This window comes from Onychostruthus taczanowskii, unplaced genomic scaffold (assembly GCF_017590055.1).
Source record: "Onychostruthus taczanowskii isolate IOZ18803 unplaced genomic scaffold, ASM1759005v1 scaffold50, whole genome shotgun sequence".
Classification (NCBI taxonomy): Eukaryota; Metazoa; Chordata; class Aves; order Passeriformes; family Passeridae; genus Onychostruthus; species Onychostruthus taczanowskii.
Genome location: NW_024502569.1, coordinates 6166846 through 6185462, shown reverse-complemented (window position 1 = coordinate 6185462; position 18617 = coordinate 6166846). Strand labels below are relative to the sequence as shown.

The 18617-nt window shown below is 36.6% G+C and overlaps 1 protein-coding gene across 1 annotated transcript in view; it reads left to right on the top strand.

The window, feature by feature from the left end:
* The window catches only part of IFT88 (intraflagellar transport 88), a 40517-nt gene that overhangs the window by 12143 nt on the left and 9757 nt on the right, over window positions 1–18617 (top strand). The window contains exons 16-23 of the mRNA XM_041416033.1: window positions 3993–4079; window positions 4683–4869; window positions 5458–5566; window positions 6983–7133; window positions 8282–8397; window positions 10938–10990; window positions 11505–11570; window positions 13282–13388. Coding sequence (XP_041271967.1) covers window positions 3993–4079; window positions 4683–4869; window positions 5458–5566; window positions 6983–7133; window positions 8282–8397; window positions 10938–10990; window positions 11505–11570; window positions 13282–13388 — 876 coding nt within the window. The remainder of the gene's footprint in view (window positions 1–3992; window positions 4080–4682; window positions 4870–5457; window positions 5567–6982; window positions 7134–8281; window positions 8398–10937; window positions 10991–11504; window positions 11571–13281; window positions 13389–18617) is intronic.

The window sequence follows — 18617 nt, the reverse complement described above, 5'->3', positions numbered from 1 at the left end:
AACTCAGGTCAGTACAGGCAATAGAGCCTAGAAAGCCTGTGCTAATCAGCCTGGGGGTGTTTTCATTAATATGAGCTGAATCTTTCTCTCAGTTAGGTTGGCTATAGTACCAGAATAAATGCAGCTGCACCTGCTATGTATAGTTACTGCTTATGCTCTGGTATTCTTGCTGCTCCACACGTACTACAGCATTCCCTAAAATACTGTAAATTGTCCTTACACTTTAGTTGGCTCTTTTGTCATTCCATGCATACAAGGCTTGGTTTGGAAGATGAGTAGTTAGAAAAAAGCTTCATCTGAACAAAAACAAACTCAGATATCTGACAGGATTTTATGGATTTTCTTCTAACATGCACTGGCCAGTAAATTCAGTGATAGGAATGCTTCATAAATAAGAAGGAATAGAGCAATCCCCAGCTGTTCATGAGTGGCAAGAATTACAGTAGATCATATACAGCAAAATTAGAGCTCAAGTTGTGGATACCTGTCATCTTCTAAGGTCATTCACATTCCCACATCTTGGAGGGATGCACAGAGGGCCACATGGTTAACTTCAACCTGCTTTTACTTCTCATATTTAAGCTTTTCTGCTTTTCTGAGCAGCGCTTGCTCTTCCAGTCTGCTCTTCCTGGCTGTCTCTTCTCCTTCCCTGTAGATACAGCAAGAGAGTTATCCTGTATTATCCTGCATGTCTGACTGTTGTGGTTTAACCTCAGCTGGCAACTAAACCCCACACAGTCACTCACTCACTCCCTCCCTGCCCTGCTAGGATGTGGGATAGAATCAGCAGAGTAAAGGGGAGAAAACTCATGGGCTAAGATAAAGATGGTGTGATAGGTAAAGCAAAAGCTGTGCATGCAAGCAAAACCAAGGAATCATTCACCACTTCCCTTCCTGCCCTGGGCAGGCAGGTTTGTTCAGCCATCCCCAGGAGAGCAGCACTCCACCATGCATAATGGTGACTTGGGGAGACAAGCAGCATTGCTCCAAACATCCCCTTTTCCTCCTTCTTCCCCCAGCTTTACGTGCTGGGTATGACACCTTGCGGTCTGGGACCTCCCTTTGGTCAGCTGGGGCCAGCTGTCATGGCTGTGTCCTGTCCCAATTCCTTGTGCACCCCCAGTCCGCTCACTGGTGAAGTGGGGTGAGGAGCAGAAAAGGCCTCGGCTTTGTGTGAGCCCTGCTTAGCTAAACCTGTGTTATCAGCAGTTTCCAGCACAAACCCAAAACAGAGCCCCATACAAGTTTTTATGAAAAGAATTAACTATCCCAGCCAAAACCAGCACATTGAAACCTTTTCTGAGATCAGGAAGCAGTTTGAAAGTTTGTAAGATTTGGGCAAATCTGGTAGCTTTACTGATGATAGCTTTTGAAGGGTGAGAATGTTACAGGAAGGTAAAAAGTCTCATGATGTCAAGAATTTGTTGTTTCAATGGTAATTTTTTGTGATCTCCAGTTAGTGTTCAGTATAAGTTTAAAAAAACTAAAATCAGTTCTCAGAGATAAAATGAGGTACAGTGATTGTTGGTGTTTTGTGGAGTACTTCAGTGGTGGGAGAGGGAAGTCTGTTGGAAGTTAGGAGTAAGGGGAGAAGAACCTTTTGCTTGGATTTTGTGACAGAAGACCTTTAACCTGCACTGGAACCACTTAACAGTAGAGTGAGACTGCAAAATGGTGATTGCAGAGCATCTTTATATTTGTTTTTTTTCTAATAAAACTGCAGCTAACATTTACATTCATCCTGCCTGTCTGTTGTTCATATGCTTCCTAACTCACCAACTGCTCAACACACCTTGGGCTGAAGAACAAGAATGGAAACTTTTTGAAATACTCTGTTCCAAGGCTGAAGTTTTATTGCATCTTTAAAAAAAAAAAACAAAAACAAAACCCACACTGAAATAGATTTCTCCTGTTACAATAATGGGCTGTATGGATTCATCATGATGAATATATTATTTTAAAACAGTCCTTGCATAAAAAATATAAAATAAAATTCAAAGGAAAATTACCAAGTTATGTTTAGTTGTGTGTATAAAATACTTTGAATTTTTTTAATATCAAAGAAAAACTTTGAAAATTAATTTAAAAACAAGATTCTGCTTGTTAACCATGTATCTTTTAACATTTCTGGGACACCCTGCTCGAGTCAGACAAACCGCTCTGAAGTTTAACTTCTACAAGCAAATAATTTAGATACACTGGAAGCAACTCACAAAGAATAGTTTGCATAGCCTGTGTTTTGGTTGTTGAACCTAAGTAATTGTTATTGTTGGGATTAAAAAGTTAGAATTTCTTTAGAAATCTTTAAATATAACTGATGGTGCAGTACTACTTTACAAGGACAAATGGAATATTGCTTATGGATTTTCATCCTAGGACTCATAATTGCTGAAATGGTTCAAGAGACCCACAACATAATTTACCAGTAAATAAATTGAGTTTAGAATCATGTGACCTTTTTGTTATACATGAAAAGGGCATTTCTATTAGGTCTTTACCATCCAAGGTGCCATTTAGCAGTACAAGCAAAAGTAAATAAATCAGATACAATCAGAAATGGATTTTCAGAAAGTAACTTTGAGCTGTAAAGCTCTAAATTATCCAGAAGTTAATTCCATGAAGAAGCAAATCTTTGCTTAAGAATAGAGTACCTCAGATGTAGTAGTGTTACATCTGGAAATATTTGGGATTATTCCCTTCTTAGAGAAAGTCACAAATATATATAAAGTTTAAAAGTAACATAGTTACAATTCTTACATTTCTGAGACCACAAAATCTAGAGCCTAACTTTTACAATGCTTTTCTTGATTGAAATTGGTGTACTTTTAAAGAAATTTCTATTAGAAGAATATTAGGATCATTAATAGTTCATAGTTCTTGGGTAGAATGTAGTTGACTGAATCTATGAACTACATTTAGCTGTATATATTTTGTCATTTTGCACATCATTAATACAGTTGTGGTTTTTGTGTAGAGTAACTTTGAAAACGATGTATGACATACAATTAAAACTTCTCTTTATGTTTGCTTTGGCATTTGACATATGGTGTCATGCCTTTGCTTTGACATGTAAACAGCAGCTTAAAGATGTCATGCAAAGGAGGAAGGAAACTTTTGAATTGCTAATGTTGATGGTTAAATTGTGGTTGCCACATCTGTGTTGTAATGGATGATGGAACTGGGCTCACTGTGATATTCTAACAGTTTGTGTTGTTAATATAAATATTTAGCATAAGGGAGACAGGTTTATTTAATAATTTAGTCTGCAGTTACAAATGTATTCCATAGTCAATGAAAAGAAAAAGCTGCCTTTTATATCAGGGGGTTTTTTGTAGTTTATTTGCTATAAATATGCTCTTTTTTTGTCTATAAACATGTTTATTTTGAAGTTTATAAAATTCAGTTTTCATGTTAAAGTTTAAAAAAAAAAATCTTCTGGCCTGAAGCTTCACATTTGAGTACTTCCTAAACTTAGACAGTTGTCATCATCTTATTACACAAAACAAAGGCACTTTGAAATCCAGTCCTACCTTGTGGTGTGTATTTTTTTAATATATGTATTTTCAGATTTTTAATAAAGATTTTATGTAAATTCATTTGTGTTCACTTAAAGAACTAGAAAAATAGGCATGAGAATTTTCATTAGTTGACTAGATTAAAAGCAAATCATCTAATACTGTGTTTTGTACATACAAAATTGTCAGATACCTGTAATTCACAGTAGCCTTATTTAATCTAAATTTTGGATAGGTAATAAATAGCCAATATTATTGAAATACTATGATGAAAATTAATATTGTATAAATGCAGATACAATTTTGTGTGTACATGCTCAGAAGTGTGTGTTACAAGCTCTAGTAATTATCACATATGTGAGTATATGAGTTGATAATTTTAGCTGTTTGTTACTGTGAAGTTTGTCAATGTTTTCTGAAGGATTTTGGAATAAGTTCACTTCAGTGTGAAGTAAGTTGTTTCCAAATTATTTCTAGGCACTGGAGACTTTGAAAATGTTTGAAAAAAAGGATAGCAGAGTAAAGAGTGCAGCTGCAACAAACCTTTCATTCCTTTATTATTTGGTAAGTGTTTGCTTCAACAAAACCAATTAAGAACTGAGGTTTATGTAGCAACCTCTGTATTTTTGTAGCAATTTCTGTGTCTGCCTAAATAATCTCTGTAAACAAGAAGAAACTGCACCTCAGAGTAGTTATTCTGGTACACCAATTGAAATTTGGATCTGGTCCCTTTGTATACTGTTGGTGGGAAGAAGAGTGAGATTGAGCCCCGGGCCACAGAAACATGCTTGCAGTTGGATTTGTGCAGAAGCTCAGTGGCTGGATTTAAAACATTGGCCCTGGGAACCCTGGCTGAATTTCAGGAACATGTGAAATAGGCAGCTTAGGCAGGTGTGTTTGTGTATGAAGCTTGTAGGGTATGGATTTTTAAATTAAAAAAAAAAAAAAAAGCTACTTTATTGCAACAGAGAAAGCTTGCAGACTGAATGGGACAGAGTGGCAACTTGAAAGAGATTATGTACCTTATGCAAATATATTACAAGTATTTTAGGACTGAGTAGTGGGGTAGTTTTTCATCCTCAATCTCCTGAAATTCCTGGAAGAAGCTGCAACTGCAAGAATATTAGCTGACAAATGACTAATACAATGTTTGTTTTGTTCATGTAGGGGAATGAATTGGAACAAGCAACTAACTATGCAGATTTAGCAGTAAATTCTGATAGGTACAATCCTGCAGCTCTAACTAACAAAGGAAATACTGTTTTTGCAAATGGAGACTGTGAAAAAGCAGCTGAATTTTATAAGGAAGCTCTCAGGAATGATTCTTTATGCACTGAAGCACTTTATAATCTTGGTAAGTAACAGGTGCTATTGTGATTTAGTTTTGACTGAAGGTAACACTAGTTTTTCTGAGACTCTGTCTTTGAAAGTTTTCTTATAGAAATATGTGTGAATTATTATTACTTTATTGAGTAGTTTATATTATGGCAGCATATTAACTTATACTAGGTGTCTGTTCTGCAAAAAAAAATCCCAGTGCTAACAACATCAATTAGTAATTGCAGATTAATAAGTTAATTTGAAGATTAAGAAATTCTCCTACCTGTTGAAAGGATACCAGTTTCAGCATTATTAAACTATCAGTCATTCTCCTTTAAAAGCCTTGCCTTTCCCTCATTCATCTTGTTCAAAAAATGAGATTACATAAGTTCTTGGTCTTGGATTGGGTTCAAGTTCCTTGTATTTATCAGTTTGGTAGGTCATGCTGGCTGATAACATCTCTGTGCATGGCTCTCACTAATACAGAGTCCTTTAAAGTCAAGGCAGGTAGGCTGCCTCCAAGTACTGTGTTCCTCTTTTGCTTTTCTTGGCTATCCTTTCAGTTAATATACTGAAGTAATCTGTTTTGCAGTATATTAATACTGTAACCTTTATTTTTTAGGTTTAACTTACAAGAAGTTAAACAGGATAGATGAAGCTTTGGATTGTTTTCTGAAACTCCATGCAATCCTTCCAAATAGTGCCCAAGTCCTTTACCAGCTAGCAAGCATGTATCTTTTTCTGGGTTATTATAAGGAATGGTGGTTTTAGTAAACTCATTTAATCCGAAATACGTGTTTCAATCATGTCAAAGTGATTTAGAAATTTACTATGGTGTCCATTATAGTAAGAATGATTTATTATCTGGTGTCTGTGAGAAAAATGAGACCAGAACGTAATCCTTATTGAATATTTCCAGTGAAGCAAGTGAAGAACATTAAGACTGCTCACATTGCAGGGATTAGATTTATGCTCAGCATTAAATTGTGTCATGGAATATTTAAAATGATGCTGGTTTTGCTGTGAAACAGATGTGGCAGATGTGAGCACAATTAATTGAAATATTTAAGAAAAAAATTATATAGCTAATAAGTGGGAAGTTCTGTTCTAAAAGCTGTTTTCAGATTGGTGTATGTGTAAGAAAATAATTGTCTCCCAGCACTGCGAAAGCTCAACAGATTGAAAAGCTGAGGGAACAGATTGGCTTTGCACGTCACCAGTGATGCCCTAAACTATGAGCTTCTTTAACAATGCTTCTGAGGATGCCCAAACTGTAAAATAATCCTCCCCAAGGCAGAACAGATTCCAGCTGATGTACTACACTTTTAAGAATAGTGTAGGTAATAAAAATATATTCTAGTCAGTAAAATAAGTAACCTCCAAATATATGAAAGGGCTCTGATCTCTATTCCATGTATAGCCCCTTTACAGCAGCACAAATAGCCCGAGTGTCCATCTGGGGAAGAGCTTCTCTGCTCCAGTGCTGTGTAAAACTGCTTTCCACCAATTCTCAGAATCTTCTTCAGTGTCAGGTAGGGTGGAGCAGAAACTGAAAAAACAGGGTGGGCAGTAGCTCCAGCTGACACTGCTGCAGAGCTCTGAGGCAATGTGCCATTCGGGAGGAAAGAGCAGCAGGCTGAGTTACAGCTAAAACTGCTGTTCTCTGGACTAGAATTGTCTGTGCTCCTTGGACACACATCAGAAACCCCCCCTGCTGCCAAAAGGCTGTTCTTGGGAATAGTTGTTTTACCTAATCACTTTAGAACAAAATGCTGCTAGTACAGAAACTAGCCAGGTTGTAAAGGCTGCAAATAAATGGCGTGGCTCTCACACTTCGTTCTTATAAATGACGAAGTCAAAGTAGGATTAGTGTCAGAGAGAGAGGTGGGGACAACTGAGCCCAAAGTTCTGTTGAGTCCAGTGTGGTTCTAAGGTGAAAGTCTCTAAATACTTTTCTTCTTCTAGCATAACAAAAATACTTTCTGATACAAATGAAATTATGAATACAATGTGGAAAAAAAAAGTCATTGTATCTCCACACTACCGTGACTGGTGAAGTGTTCAGCATATGGATTGCATTAGGTAAAGTAGTAGGGATTCTAAGTCAAACTACCATTGGCATCAGTCCTTGACTGAGGAAAACTCAGATACCAGACCATGGAAGATCCCAATCAAGCCATAGAGTGGCTGCTGCAGTTGATCAGTGTAGTACCAACTGATCCACATGTGCTTTCAAAGCTAGGGAATTTATATGATACTGAAGGTGATAAGTCCCAGGCTTTCCATTATTACTGTGAGGTAATTTTGCTTTTTCAATGCACTTTGTTCTAAGTAAAGAAAATTTTGCCATGGGCTTCTATATCAAATTAATAATTGATTAATTTAAACCTTATAAAATGTCATCCAAAAAGAGGCTAAAAAAGAGATAGTGGGTGAGAGTTAAAATCTGGTTTTTGAAGTCACATCCTAAGGAAATATGTAGGCTATGTTTCCATATGGATATTGGCCTCAGACTTTCCATTTTCTTTTATGTAGTTGTTTACTGACCTGTAATAATGTTAATTTAAAGTGCAACCTGGGACAAAATAAAATCAGGATATAATAGAAGTAATTTTAGAGGTGTGTAATGTGACTGAGTTAATTGGAAACTGTGTCTGTATAATATGCAGATACCTGTAGATTGTGTTTTGTTTATGTTTGGAAGTTTTTATATATATATATTTCAACAGTATAGCTATACATTGTGTATACACAGTTGCCTAAAGACAGGCAGCCTCTTTCATTTCAAATCAGCTGTACTACTGTCCGTGGTTTGTAGAGGTTCTTCTGTGTTAGAAACGAGTATAAGATAGGAAGTTTCTGGTGCAATCTGAGAGTTCTCTTTCTTTATCTGTGCAAAGTGAGGATGATCAAAGGCTTTGTTGCAGTCTGAATTACCACTTGAGTTGTGCTAGATGATAATTTTGCTGCCTATTTCAGAGAGAATTTCTAAAAAGCTGAAAATGCTATTCACGTAGTTATGTACAGAAAGGAATGCTTTGGGGTGAGTTTTCCAGCAGACTGATATGAGCATGGAATTGTGTGCTTATTAGTTGGCATTGTTAAATGTTTTAGGTAAGTTACTCATATATAGATATAATTTCAGTAAATGTTTTTGCTGTTGCAAGCTATTTAAAATAGTATTTCAAATAAGGCTAGATGGAAAATGTGACAGACTTATCTTGGGTAACTTCTAAAAAGCATTCTGCAATTTGAAAACTTAGCATGCTTTTTTTTTTATCCCCCACCAGGATCACTTAGTGTAGCACACTACTTTCATTCATTTATATTACATGTTTTGGGCATCTGGAGAATTAAACACTTGAGTAAGATATTCCAGAAGCAACATAAAGATGTTGTTTATCACTAAAGTTGTGTGGTATTTTTCACCTTTCCTATTTTGTCAGTCGTACCGGTATTTCCCTTCCAACATTGAGGTCATTGAATGGCTTGGAGCGTATTACATTGACACCCAGTTCTGTGAAAAAGCCATTGAGTACTTTGAAAGGGCAGCACTTATCCTGTAAGTAGTTATTATTTTATGCCTACTCAAATTTCAGATTAGACATCCATCTGAATGGATGATAAATCAGATATCAGATAGAGATAAATCAGCTGGATAACTTTAATACTATAAACAAACAGCAGGGTTAAGAATATTTGTGATTTTTTTTAATTTTCTCAACTTTCTGTTCATTTGCAGTGTGTTTTTGCTCTTACTGTGCATTTTCAGTGTTAAATAAGATCCTCCATTGGGCCCAAGAGTGTTAGGTATTAGAACTTATTTTTCTCTATTATCTGCCATTAAACACAACTATGAAGTGGAGAACAGTTCTCCAAAGCCATCAAGACCTCTTTCTCTGTGGCTTCATGTGAAATATTTCCTTTCTGTTGTTTTATTATGCGGTGAGGATTTGGTGGTTCAGATAAGTGCATGTTTTGGCTGATCTTACTGCATTTCCTCTTTTCACGTGACTTCTACTTCCATTAAATAAGGCATATAGGTAAGCAAAAATGTGCAGTGCTGTACTGCCAGTAATCAGTGAAAATAAATTGACAGGCTAAACTGATCCTGATAAAGATACTTGAATTATACTGAGTTTAGTTCAACAACTTAATTGCTGAAATTGTTCTTTAGCAGAATATGATGCACTTGAGTAAGTATATAGGCAATACACTTTATTTTAGTTCAGAAAGGGACCTTACTGGAGAATGGTTTATAAATAAAATTTCATGAAATTTAAATTTGTAATCCAGAGTTCAAATAGAATTCTAAAAATACACACACAGAGTCTTTTTGTGTGGAAACAAATATAGGTCTATAGGTTCATGAAGAATTTTGTGTTAATAGATGAACTAAAATTCACTCCCAATAAGTGTGAATTTATTTGTGTTTTAGGAAAACTATGAAAAATTATGCAAAACTCTGTTATTGCTTCTCTTGTGATGATCTAAAATTTTACATTCTTTTTGTTCTGTGAATCTGAATGACATGTATGTACAAAACAGCATGTGAACAAAAAAATTCATACAGTACAATTCAAGGAAAAATCATTCTGCATATAGGTTGTAAGAAGTTCAGTAAAAAATCCTAATTCTGGCTTTGAGATGCTTGGGTTAGAGTAGACATTAATTACACATGAGAAAATCTAAGGTTTAATTAAGGATTAAAAATGAAAAAAAAATAGAGAAAAATAGGCTTCACTCAAATGGTGGTATATTTATAAAGAAATAGAGAAGTAGATTAGACAGAAATACACAGGAGAGCTGACAGAAATCACAGTTCACATGTTTGCCAGTATTCTTTTCCCTACGAATACTGGCCACCTTAAAAAATCATTTTAGTCAAGCTATGAGATTTCATATGCTGGCATTCATGGCCTTCTTAGAAAATTTGTAAAGAAACTGAGAATAAGCTAAGAATGAGAGGAATTATTTCATAATCTTGTTTTGGCAAAGATTTAAATATTTTGTGCTTCATGTCGCATTCACTCCATGCATGAAGTATGTGGATTGTAAAGTACTTATGAAGAATGAATTTTATTTTTCCTAGCATGCTGAAGTCTATCCTTAACAAAAGGACTTGGTGTAGTTAGTACTTGCTGCTGACAATTTATTCTCTCTAGAGTTTTCGTACTGAACTGAGTAATAAATTCTATATGGTGTGTGTTTGGCTGCCTTTGTTTGCAGGAGACACATTCAGCTGAATCTAAAAATGTGCAACATTTGTATTTCATGAACTTGCTTGGCAGCTACCAGGTGAACAGAGTGCTTAGAGTTAAAAATGACCTATGCTATGATTAGAGAGGAAAACTGAAGAGGATAAGTACAAAATTATTCTGAAAATGTTAACTTACAGTACCTTTTGGATATGCTACTATTCAGTTATAAGCCACATGTGCAAAGTGCTTTGGCTTATACTGTTAACATGAAAGCTGTTGCATGCTTGTACTGTTAACATGAAAATTTCCTAATTTTCACATTGTCTTGGTAAAAAGATTAAAGAGTCCAACAGTTTTATTGTACATGCTCAAGCATCTCAAATATTTTCTCTGGCTGCACTGTCACCATTATGTGCTAAAAAGAGAAGGACAGGCAGCAGCTAGGACATCAAGGTGATAGCTCAGAGGAGGAGCCAGAGTTCAAAGCTGTGAGTAGGGACTGTGTTTCCTGGCAGGAATCCCTTGGGCATGTGTGAGACCCTAGTGATGGGACCTCCTCAGGACCCAATTTAGCATTTTGTTCCTCCCCTATGGCATGGTTGTGTATCTCTGACAAAGATTGGTGGTTCACATGTCAGCTCTACTAATTGTGTCTGGGCACAGAATCATGAACCTGAGAAAAACTCTAACATGGGACTGAAAATGAGTGACATGGAGTCCTGGAAACAGGTGTGTGATGCAGCGGTGTGTGAGCTGAGCAGGATACATTCTTTCTAGGAAGGCAACATGCTAGGTGAAAAATTGATTAGTAGGTAAATAGTAGTCTTTACCAGTGCTATGCAGATTATTTTGCTCATTCATTGTTTGGCAGTGTACATGATTTTGTTTTATTTATATGCAGGCCAACACAAGTGAAGTGGCAGCTGATGGTTGCCAGTTGCTACAGAAGAAGTGGTAAGTTCTGTAACTTTTTTGTTATTGTCTTCAGGTTTGTAACATTTTTTGTAATTCATTGAGGTTGTTCAGCTGGGAGAATAATGAGAGGGTTTCATAGGAAGGATGGAGACAGACTGGGGTCTGCAGTTCCAGGTCATGGAACAACAGTTTTAAACTGAATAAGAGTTGACTTACACTGGGCATAAGGGAGAAATTCTTTGTTATGAGCATGGTGAGACACTGGAACAATGGTGTCATAGAGAAAGGTCAAAAAAACCCCACAAAAATCAGGAACCTCTTTCTCATCAATTCTGTTATTTACAGAGTAATTTGGACTGTTTTCAGATGCTCTTAATTTTTACTATCCATTAATAAAGAATGTTAAGTTTGGTCTTATCAAATTTGGTCCTACAATATTAAATCATTTACTCTAACTATAAAGATGAATTGATGTTAAGGTGTTCCAATTTCTCATCAAATATTCCTTTTTATGTTTGAATGTGTGGATAGGAGATGTTTGTTTTGTTTGCAGGCAACTACCAGAAAGCTCTGGAGAAATACAAAGTCATTCACAGAAAATTCCCAGAGAATGTTGAGTGTAAGTTGTTTCATTCTGTGGTGTAACTATCAAAGGAAACTTTGTTACATTGAATAGGTGTGTTAATAATCATATGATGTATTTTTCGTATTAAAAGACTTCATTAACTAATACTTTTATTCATGCTAATGCTGCGTGGTTTTTGTGACAACACTGACGGGTGATTTAAGAAATATGAGGGTAATGCTGAAGAAGAGCAATGAAAATAAACTTTATCTGATTTCCATTGGATGAGTTCTTTCTCGTACATATGTCTTAACTTTTATAACTATTTTATTTAATCTTTCTTATGAAAAATATACGTATTTGTACTTCTCATTCTTGCTAGTTGAAATTCCTGCTGTAAATTTCTAGATTCAAGAAAATCTTATTGCTAAGTTTATCGAAGTTAGGGTTTCCAGAAAAAAACATTGAGGGTGAGATTTTGTTGCTGGTTTTTTAACTATAGCTGGTCACCCAGTCTCTGGAAAATCCATAGAGGATTTCAAACTACACTATGGGAAACACAGCTTTGAAGAGTAAGACACTTTGCAAAATCAGTCACACCTGTACTCTAAATAAAAAAGCCCTGTAGAAAATAAGGGTTGTCAGTGGTTGTGTAAACATTCTCTTCCATCCCACACTGTGCCTCACAAATTCCAAACTACAAGGTTGTCGCCAACAAGTCTGTGCTTTCAGATGCAATGTGGGAAGAACATTAATTGTATTTTATTTTAAAATTGTATCATTCTGCTTTAACAAATTTATTGCTTTTAAAAGAGGAATCACAGTTCTCTTGTACAAGTGAAATTCAGTACTGTAACTCCTCCAAGTTATAAGCAAAATATCCTGTTTGTGTTGCTGACACATATTTCAGAGGGGCATTTAGTAAACCTTTTAGAATGCAAATATGTTTCTAAACGTAGTTTCTACAAATTTCACAAATGGAGGGAGGAGTTAGGCAAGACAATTTAACTGATTTAAGTTTTCTATTGCTGTAACAATGGTTCTTCCCTCATCTGTCCCTGATCATGGGCTTCATAAACCAACAGAAAACTAATTTAGCACAAAATGAAATAACATGTTTGTGAAAGCAGTCTGGAGAGAATGGATCATGTCCTTCTTGTTTCTGCTTCTGTTCTTTGACGTGAATGTTGATAAACACATAGGAATACCAACAGTGTTTTCAGAGTTTGGTAGGAGTGTCTTAGGAGATTGTAGATTGTTTTTTTAGGGATTTTTTCAGTTCAGTCATACCGTTACATTTGATTTTTATGTCAGCTTTGTTGGGGTTTCTTAATTCTATAGATATTACTCTTTAACGATCAACCACAGACAGAGGAAAAAAACATTTTGATTCACTTGGCATTTGCAAAATTGTTTTCAGAAAAATTCTCTTGATAGCAGCTCCTTAGTAATATCATAGTATCATTTCTGTGTTTTCCAGCTTCCAAAATATTTTGCAAATGTCAAGAGTTCTGAGCCAAAATAGTTAGTATGCCTTTTGCCTTCCACATATACCAATGCTGTTTGTACTGTTAATGGATACAGACACAGAGAAAATGTTGAATTACTTGCAAAATATCACAAGTTGTATAGTGATACTGTACTGGAGTCACCTTGTTTATAGGTATTTGCACTGTTTGGCATTCTGCATGTCCAGTTCTGTCAGGATGCACTTGTAGTTTGACCTGCTTAAATATTTTTCTAAAATGCTTTGCTTTCCAATTAGGCCTCCGGTTTTTAGTTCGTCTCTGCACAGACATGGGGCTGAAAGAAGTCCAGGAATATATAGCAAAGCTCAAGAAAGCAGAAAAATTAAAAGAAATCAGAGAGCAGGTAAGTTTGTTTCTCTGTGTATCATACAGTATTGCTACAGATGTAGAAGAAGCTAAAGTAATGTTTATGATACTTCAAGACAAAATGCATTGTTAACTTCCTGGTTTACAGAGGCTGATATTTTGGGGGTTTGGGAGACTTGGTTTTAAGTTACTGATCAGTCTTACATCTGTCTGAATAGTTTCTGAGCACCAGATTTTCTGTAATTTTTAAATACCAGTGAAAGATGGACTATGTGGACATGAGGGAATGCCAGAGCCACTCGCATAATTCAATGTCTGTGGAATGTCGTCTTTCCTACTCACTTGCCAGATTTTATTTAATACTTCAGTGTATTTATGAGCCAAGTAATAATGCAACTACAGGGAGAGATGGGAAGCCTAAGAATTTGTCCATGTAAAAGAACTCCTTTTTTGTTATATACAAAACTGCAGCATTGACATATTATATAGGTAGAAGTAAATTATTCATGTGAGTGCCAATTTTTAAACCAAAAAAAAGAGAATTCCATGGAAAAGTAACAGGCTGTGAAAGCTATGAGATCATAACTTGTGTTCTGTTCAGAAGAGTGAGCTCACGTTTGTGTGTGTGTGTGCACTCATGCATTGTTTTTTTGCTATTCTGGTGATAAAATAAGATTTTAAAATTAAAAACAGCTGCTTGTTTGAAAAGCATTGTCCATGCTGTTGAGCAGCAAAGTATTCAAGCTTGGTTTGCCTATCCAGAGAATTGCCTCAAATCTACATAGTCACATTAGTATACATTAAGTCTTAACTAATTTACTGTGCTCTTAGTAACACTTATTGATCCCTTTTGATGACAGATCATGTGCACATGCATTCTTGGCTACTTGTGCTTAAGTTCCAGGGAGCCTGGGTATGCATGTGAACATGAGGACACTTTAGAAATGAAACTCATGAGGGGAAACACTGACTGAAGGATTGCAGCTTCATGCTACAGCCGCACTTCGAGGGGCTAGCTGAAGTGTACTGACTGGGTTTTTCAGTAACTGTAAAATTCAAAGCACTTGGGAACATGGACAAAAGGAAGCAGTCCATAGATGTAGTGGGGTTGATATTCCTCCATGTCTCCTCATAATTGTATCAGTAAGCAAAACAGATGACCAGGTATAATGTACCTAATCTGCAGAACTCACAATTAAGAGATTCACTGAAGTGTGTTGAACAGACTTTGCTTGGTTTCTGATCACTTCAGTGCCAGTGATACACATAGTTTGTTGCACTAACTTTCAGTACTTCAGTGCTTTACTTGAGAAAGCTCACCAACAAAAACAGTTTAAACTGGTTTATTTTACAGTTGATTAGAGAGAGAGAGGTCCCTGGAGATGGAAAGGCAATTTCTTTGAATGTAATTCTGGGCTTTTTTCTACACTAAAGGTGTTAATTGTAGATGGGCAATGTCAAGGTCTTTAAAGGAAGCACGTTTTTTTCTTTAAGAAAGTTAATATTTGAACACAATTTTAAAAAAAACCTAAAAATTGTCATGTCTCTTTCTGTTTATTTCATATGGGAAGCAAAAGCTTTCCCAAACACATTACTTTCTGGTGAGGAAAAAGCTACTGATAGAATATTTAAAAGTTTAAATTCTCTAAATAACTTAAGATTTTAGTAACATAAAAATTAGGTTTAAATTATGGGGTTTTTTTCATTCTGACTTCTTTATGTTAAGGGAATTCAGTAAGTCATACCTGAATGACAGAAGTGTCAGTGGGATCCAACACAGACTCGTGGTTGCACAAGTTATTGCACACTTGGTTTAGGCTGTTCAGGCTTTAGCAGTGACCATAATTCAGCCATGATGTGGGCAGCTCCCTCTGTGTCTTGCATTTCAGTATTCCTGTTTAAGAGTGTGTCAATGCTATCCTGTTAGACTAACCTTGCAAAGTAGGATCACAGAATGGTTTGGATTGAAAGGAACATTTAAAGAGAATGTAGTTTCAACCCCCAACTATCAGGTTGCTCAGAGCCCCATGAAATCTGACTTTGAACATTTCCAGGGATGGTCATCTACAGCTTCTCTGGGCAACCTGTTCCAGTGTCCCAACATCCTCAATGTATTTTTTTCTCCTTCTCTACCCTTTCTCAGTTTAAAGCCATTATTCCTTGTCCTGTCACCACACACCTTAGTAAAAAGTCTGTCCCCATGTTTCTTTTAAGACCCCTTAAAGTATTGAAAGGCCACAACATTTCACCAGAGTCTTCTCTTCTCCAGGCTGAACAACTTCAACCCTCTCAGCCTGTCTTCACTGGAGAAGTGCTTCAGCTTTCTTTTCATAGTCATGGCCCTCCTCTGGGCCCTCTCCAACAGGGCCATGTCCTTACCCTGGATGCCCCAGAACTGGACACACAATTCTGGGGTCTCAGGAGAACAGAGTAGAGCAGATCTGTCTAGAACTGGCAAAGTATCTATGATGGCACTTTTAAGTAGTCAAAGCTTTAAGGTAGATCTGCTTAAATATTTCCTCTCATGTGTTACCCAGAAAAGAAAAAAAAATTAATTCAGCCTTTTGAATAAGCCTGATAGTACTGTAATTTAAATTAAACCAATTTTCATTTAAGCAGATAAAATGAAATGCAGTAAGTTTAAAAAACCCAAACAAACCCCAGACAAATGTGCCTCTTGCCTTTGTGACCCCTAAAAACCACAGCCAATAATAAAAATAAAGCAGATTTCTTGTCAGTTCTGTCAACTTCATTCCTGCAGACAGGCCAGTGTTTCCAGCCTGAGTAAGCTCTGAATGGGAGCAAAATTCTGCCCCTATGGTTCCAAGTACACTCTCTTCAGAATCTCTGAAGGTTTGATCAGTTGTTTTCTGCTCCTTCTTGCTGCTCCTTGTCTTGACAGGACATGCTCCCATCTCCTTCTTCTGCCTTTCTCCTCTGCCACACTCTGAAAACTTTCCAAGTTCCTCCCAAAGGAAAGGAACAACTTCTTCTGCTCCCAAGGAACCCACTGACACAGTTTTCTTAAAAATGAACACTATTGTAGTTGGTAAAGGACCAAAGACTCCAAAGAAAGATGTTTTGGGACACACTGTGATTCAGTATGCAGCTGTCCTGCATTAGTAGTGAAGTATCTTTCTGTGACAATCTCTACATCAGTGCTGTCTTGAAAACAATAGCCCTGCAGTTCCTTCTTTTGCTATTGATGTTACATCTGGGTTCCCATCCTCTAGTTTTGGGTTTGGGAAGGTTTTTTTGTTTGTTTCTTGGTTGGGGGTGGTTGTGTGTGTGTGATTTTTAGTCTTCTCTCTGCCATCTGGCTTTGGAAATTACTGGGGTTTTTTTCCTAAGTTCCTTCTGTCATCCATGACCATACAGTCATAAACTATACTTTCTAGTTCTAATATTACCAAATTTTAATATTTCACCACCTAAGTTTCCAATAGGAATACTTGTTTCAGTTAGCAGTACCAGATACAGTTCAATTCCTGCTCCCAATTTTAGACTAACCCTTGACTGCTCAATTGCACCCAGTAAAGACAAAAGAGGTAAAATGCTAGAGTAGTATACCTCCATTTCACAGTCTGCATACAGAGTTTGTCTTCCTGTAGAAATTTATCAAAATTTTCTATTTTGGCATTGTTTTTCTAGAATAAGTGTATCCACATGGAGTTTATACCAAAATAAATATTCTGGAGCACTTATTTCCCTCAGTTCGCAAATATGGACAAGTTGTTAAATACTTCCAGCCAAGAGTCTGGGAACATCTGTGGAGTTCATTCCCTGTAGAATTTTTTTCTCCCTGCTTCTCACAGCATTTAATTTTTACTGCAACCTTCATATGTTGGAACATTGGTGGGGGTGGGGGTGGGAGGGGGGCTGGGAATTTTTGTTTTTGTTTGTTTGACTGGGGTTTTTTACTGCATTAGTCTTCCTTTTTCATGTTTCACTCTGAAAAAGACAGGTAATAGTGTAAAAGTTCACAGAGCCTCCTTGGCACTGCCGTGTACACACATTACTGTTTATTTCCGTGAAGTGAGCTTAATGACTGAGAACGGGGCTGATGGGCTGTGGTGAGAAGCAGTGATGAGAGGTGCAAATGCTGGAGGGACCTTACTGCCTTTGCCTTCAGGCATCCACATCTGGGCTAGCCATTCTAAATGTCTTTTGCAGTCATGGGAGAAATAGGCATTTTAGGGTGGAAACCTAATTTGAATGTCTGCTTTTAGTGTGGGATTACTTGCAAACTACTCACTTGGAATTTTACAGAAGTTAATCATATGTTTTAGCTGTAGTTCTTATGTTATATTTTGGGAGGAAGGTCCTAGGATGTAAATGCCAAGAGGGCACTATCACACAGGGACTGCTTCCCTTGGGTATACAGAAGCTGAGCTGCTGTCAGACTTGCTGTCAGTCATTCAACAGTTGGGAGAGTCTGGACAGGCTTCCTGAAGGATTGATATATGCTACTTCACTGGGCTGTGAAAAGGACATTTAATCCAAAATTCAGAGAACATATTTTAGGCTTGAGGCTTTCCCAAAGCAAATAAAAAAGTGTGAGAAATTCTGGTCCCAGACTGAATTGCTCCAAGACCAGTCCTGGTTTCACACTAGGCTCAATGCTTTCCTGTCTGACTCCTGTGGGTTTTGATTTAAGAGTTCTTCCTTTTTCTGTTGGCATGAACCTTGAAAGTTTTTCACTTCTTTGGTATCATTCCAATTTTGCCAGACTTCATGATATTTTTCTGGTGAAAAATGAGTGAAGAATTTATAGTAATTGACCTGAAGACATGATGTGTGTTTTAATCGGATCCTGAATTCATATTTTGAAGTAAGATGCAGAGATACTTTGTTAATATCTGAGTGCTTTAAACATCAAGTTTTTGTACCTACCTATCAAAAAGTTCCTTGCTGAGGTGTCCTGTCTTATAATTGACAAGATGTATGCATAAGAAATTTGGTGTTTTGCCAGAAGATCTAAGTCTGCCATGTCATACAAAGGTATTGCTTTGGTAAACTGTTAAAATTTTCAAATAACACTCAAAAAAACACAGCTGGGAGATGTTTATGGTACCTTCCCCTATGCAAGAGAGCTGACTTTTTAAACACAGCTTTTAAAGTATTTACCTTCACCTTTATCTTGCATTTAACACTCAACAGCAAATTAAATTTTGCTGTGAAATACAGTTCTGTGCCAAAAATTCAAAATCCAAGATCCACAGGGTGAATAGTTCTTTTTATAGATTCTACTTTTTGAGTCTTTACA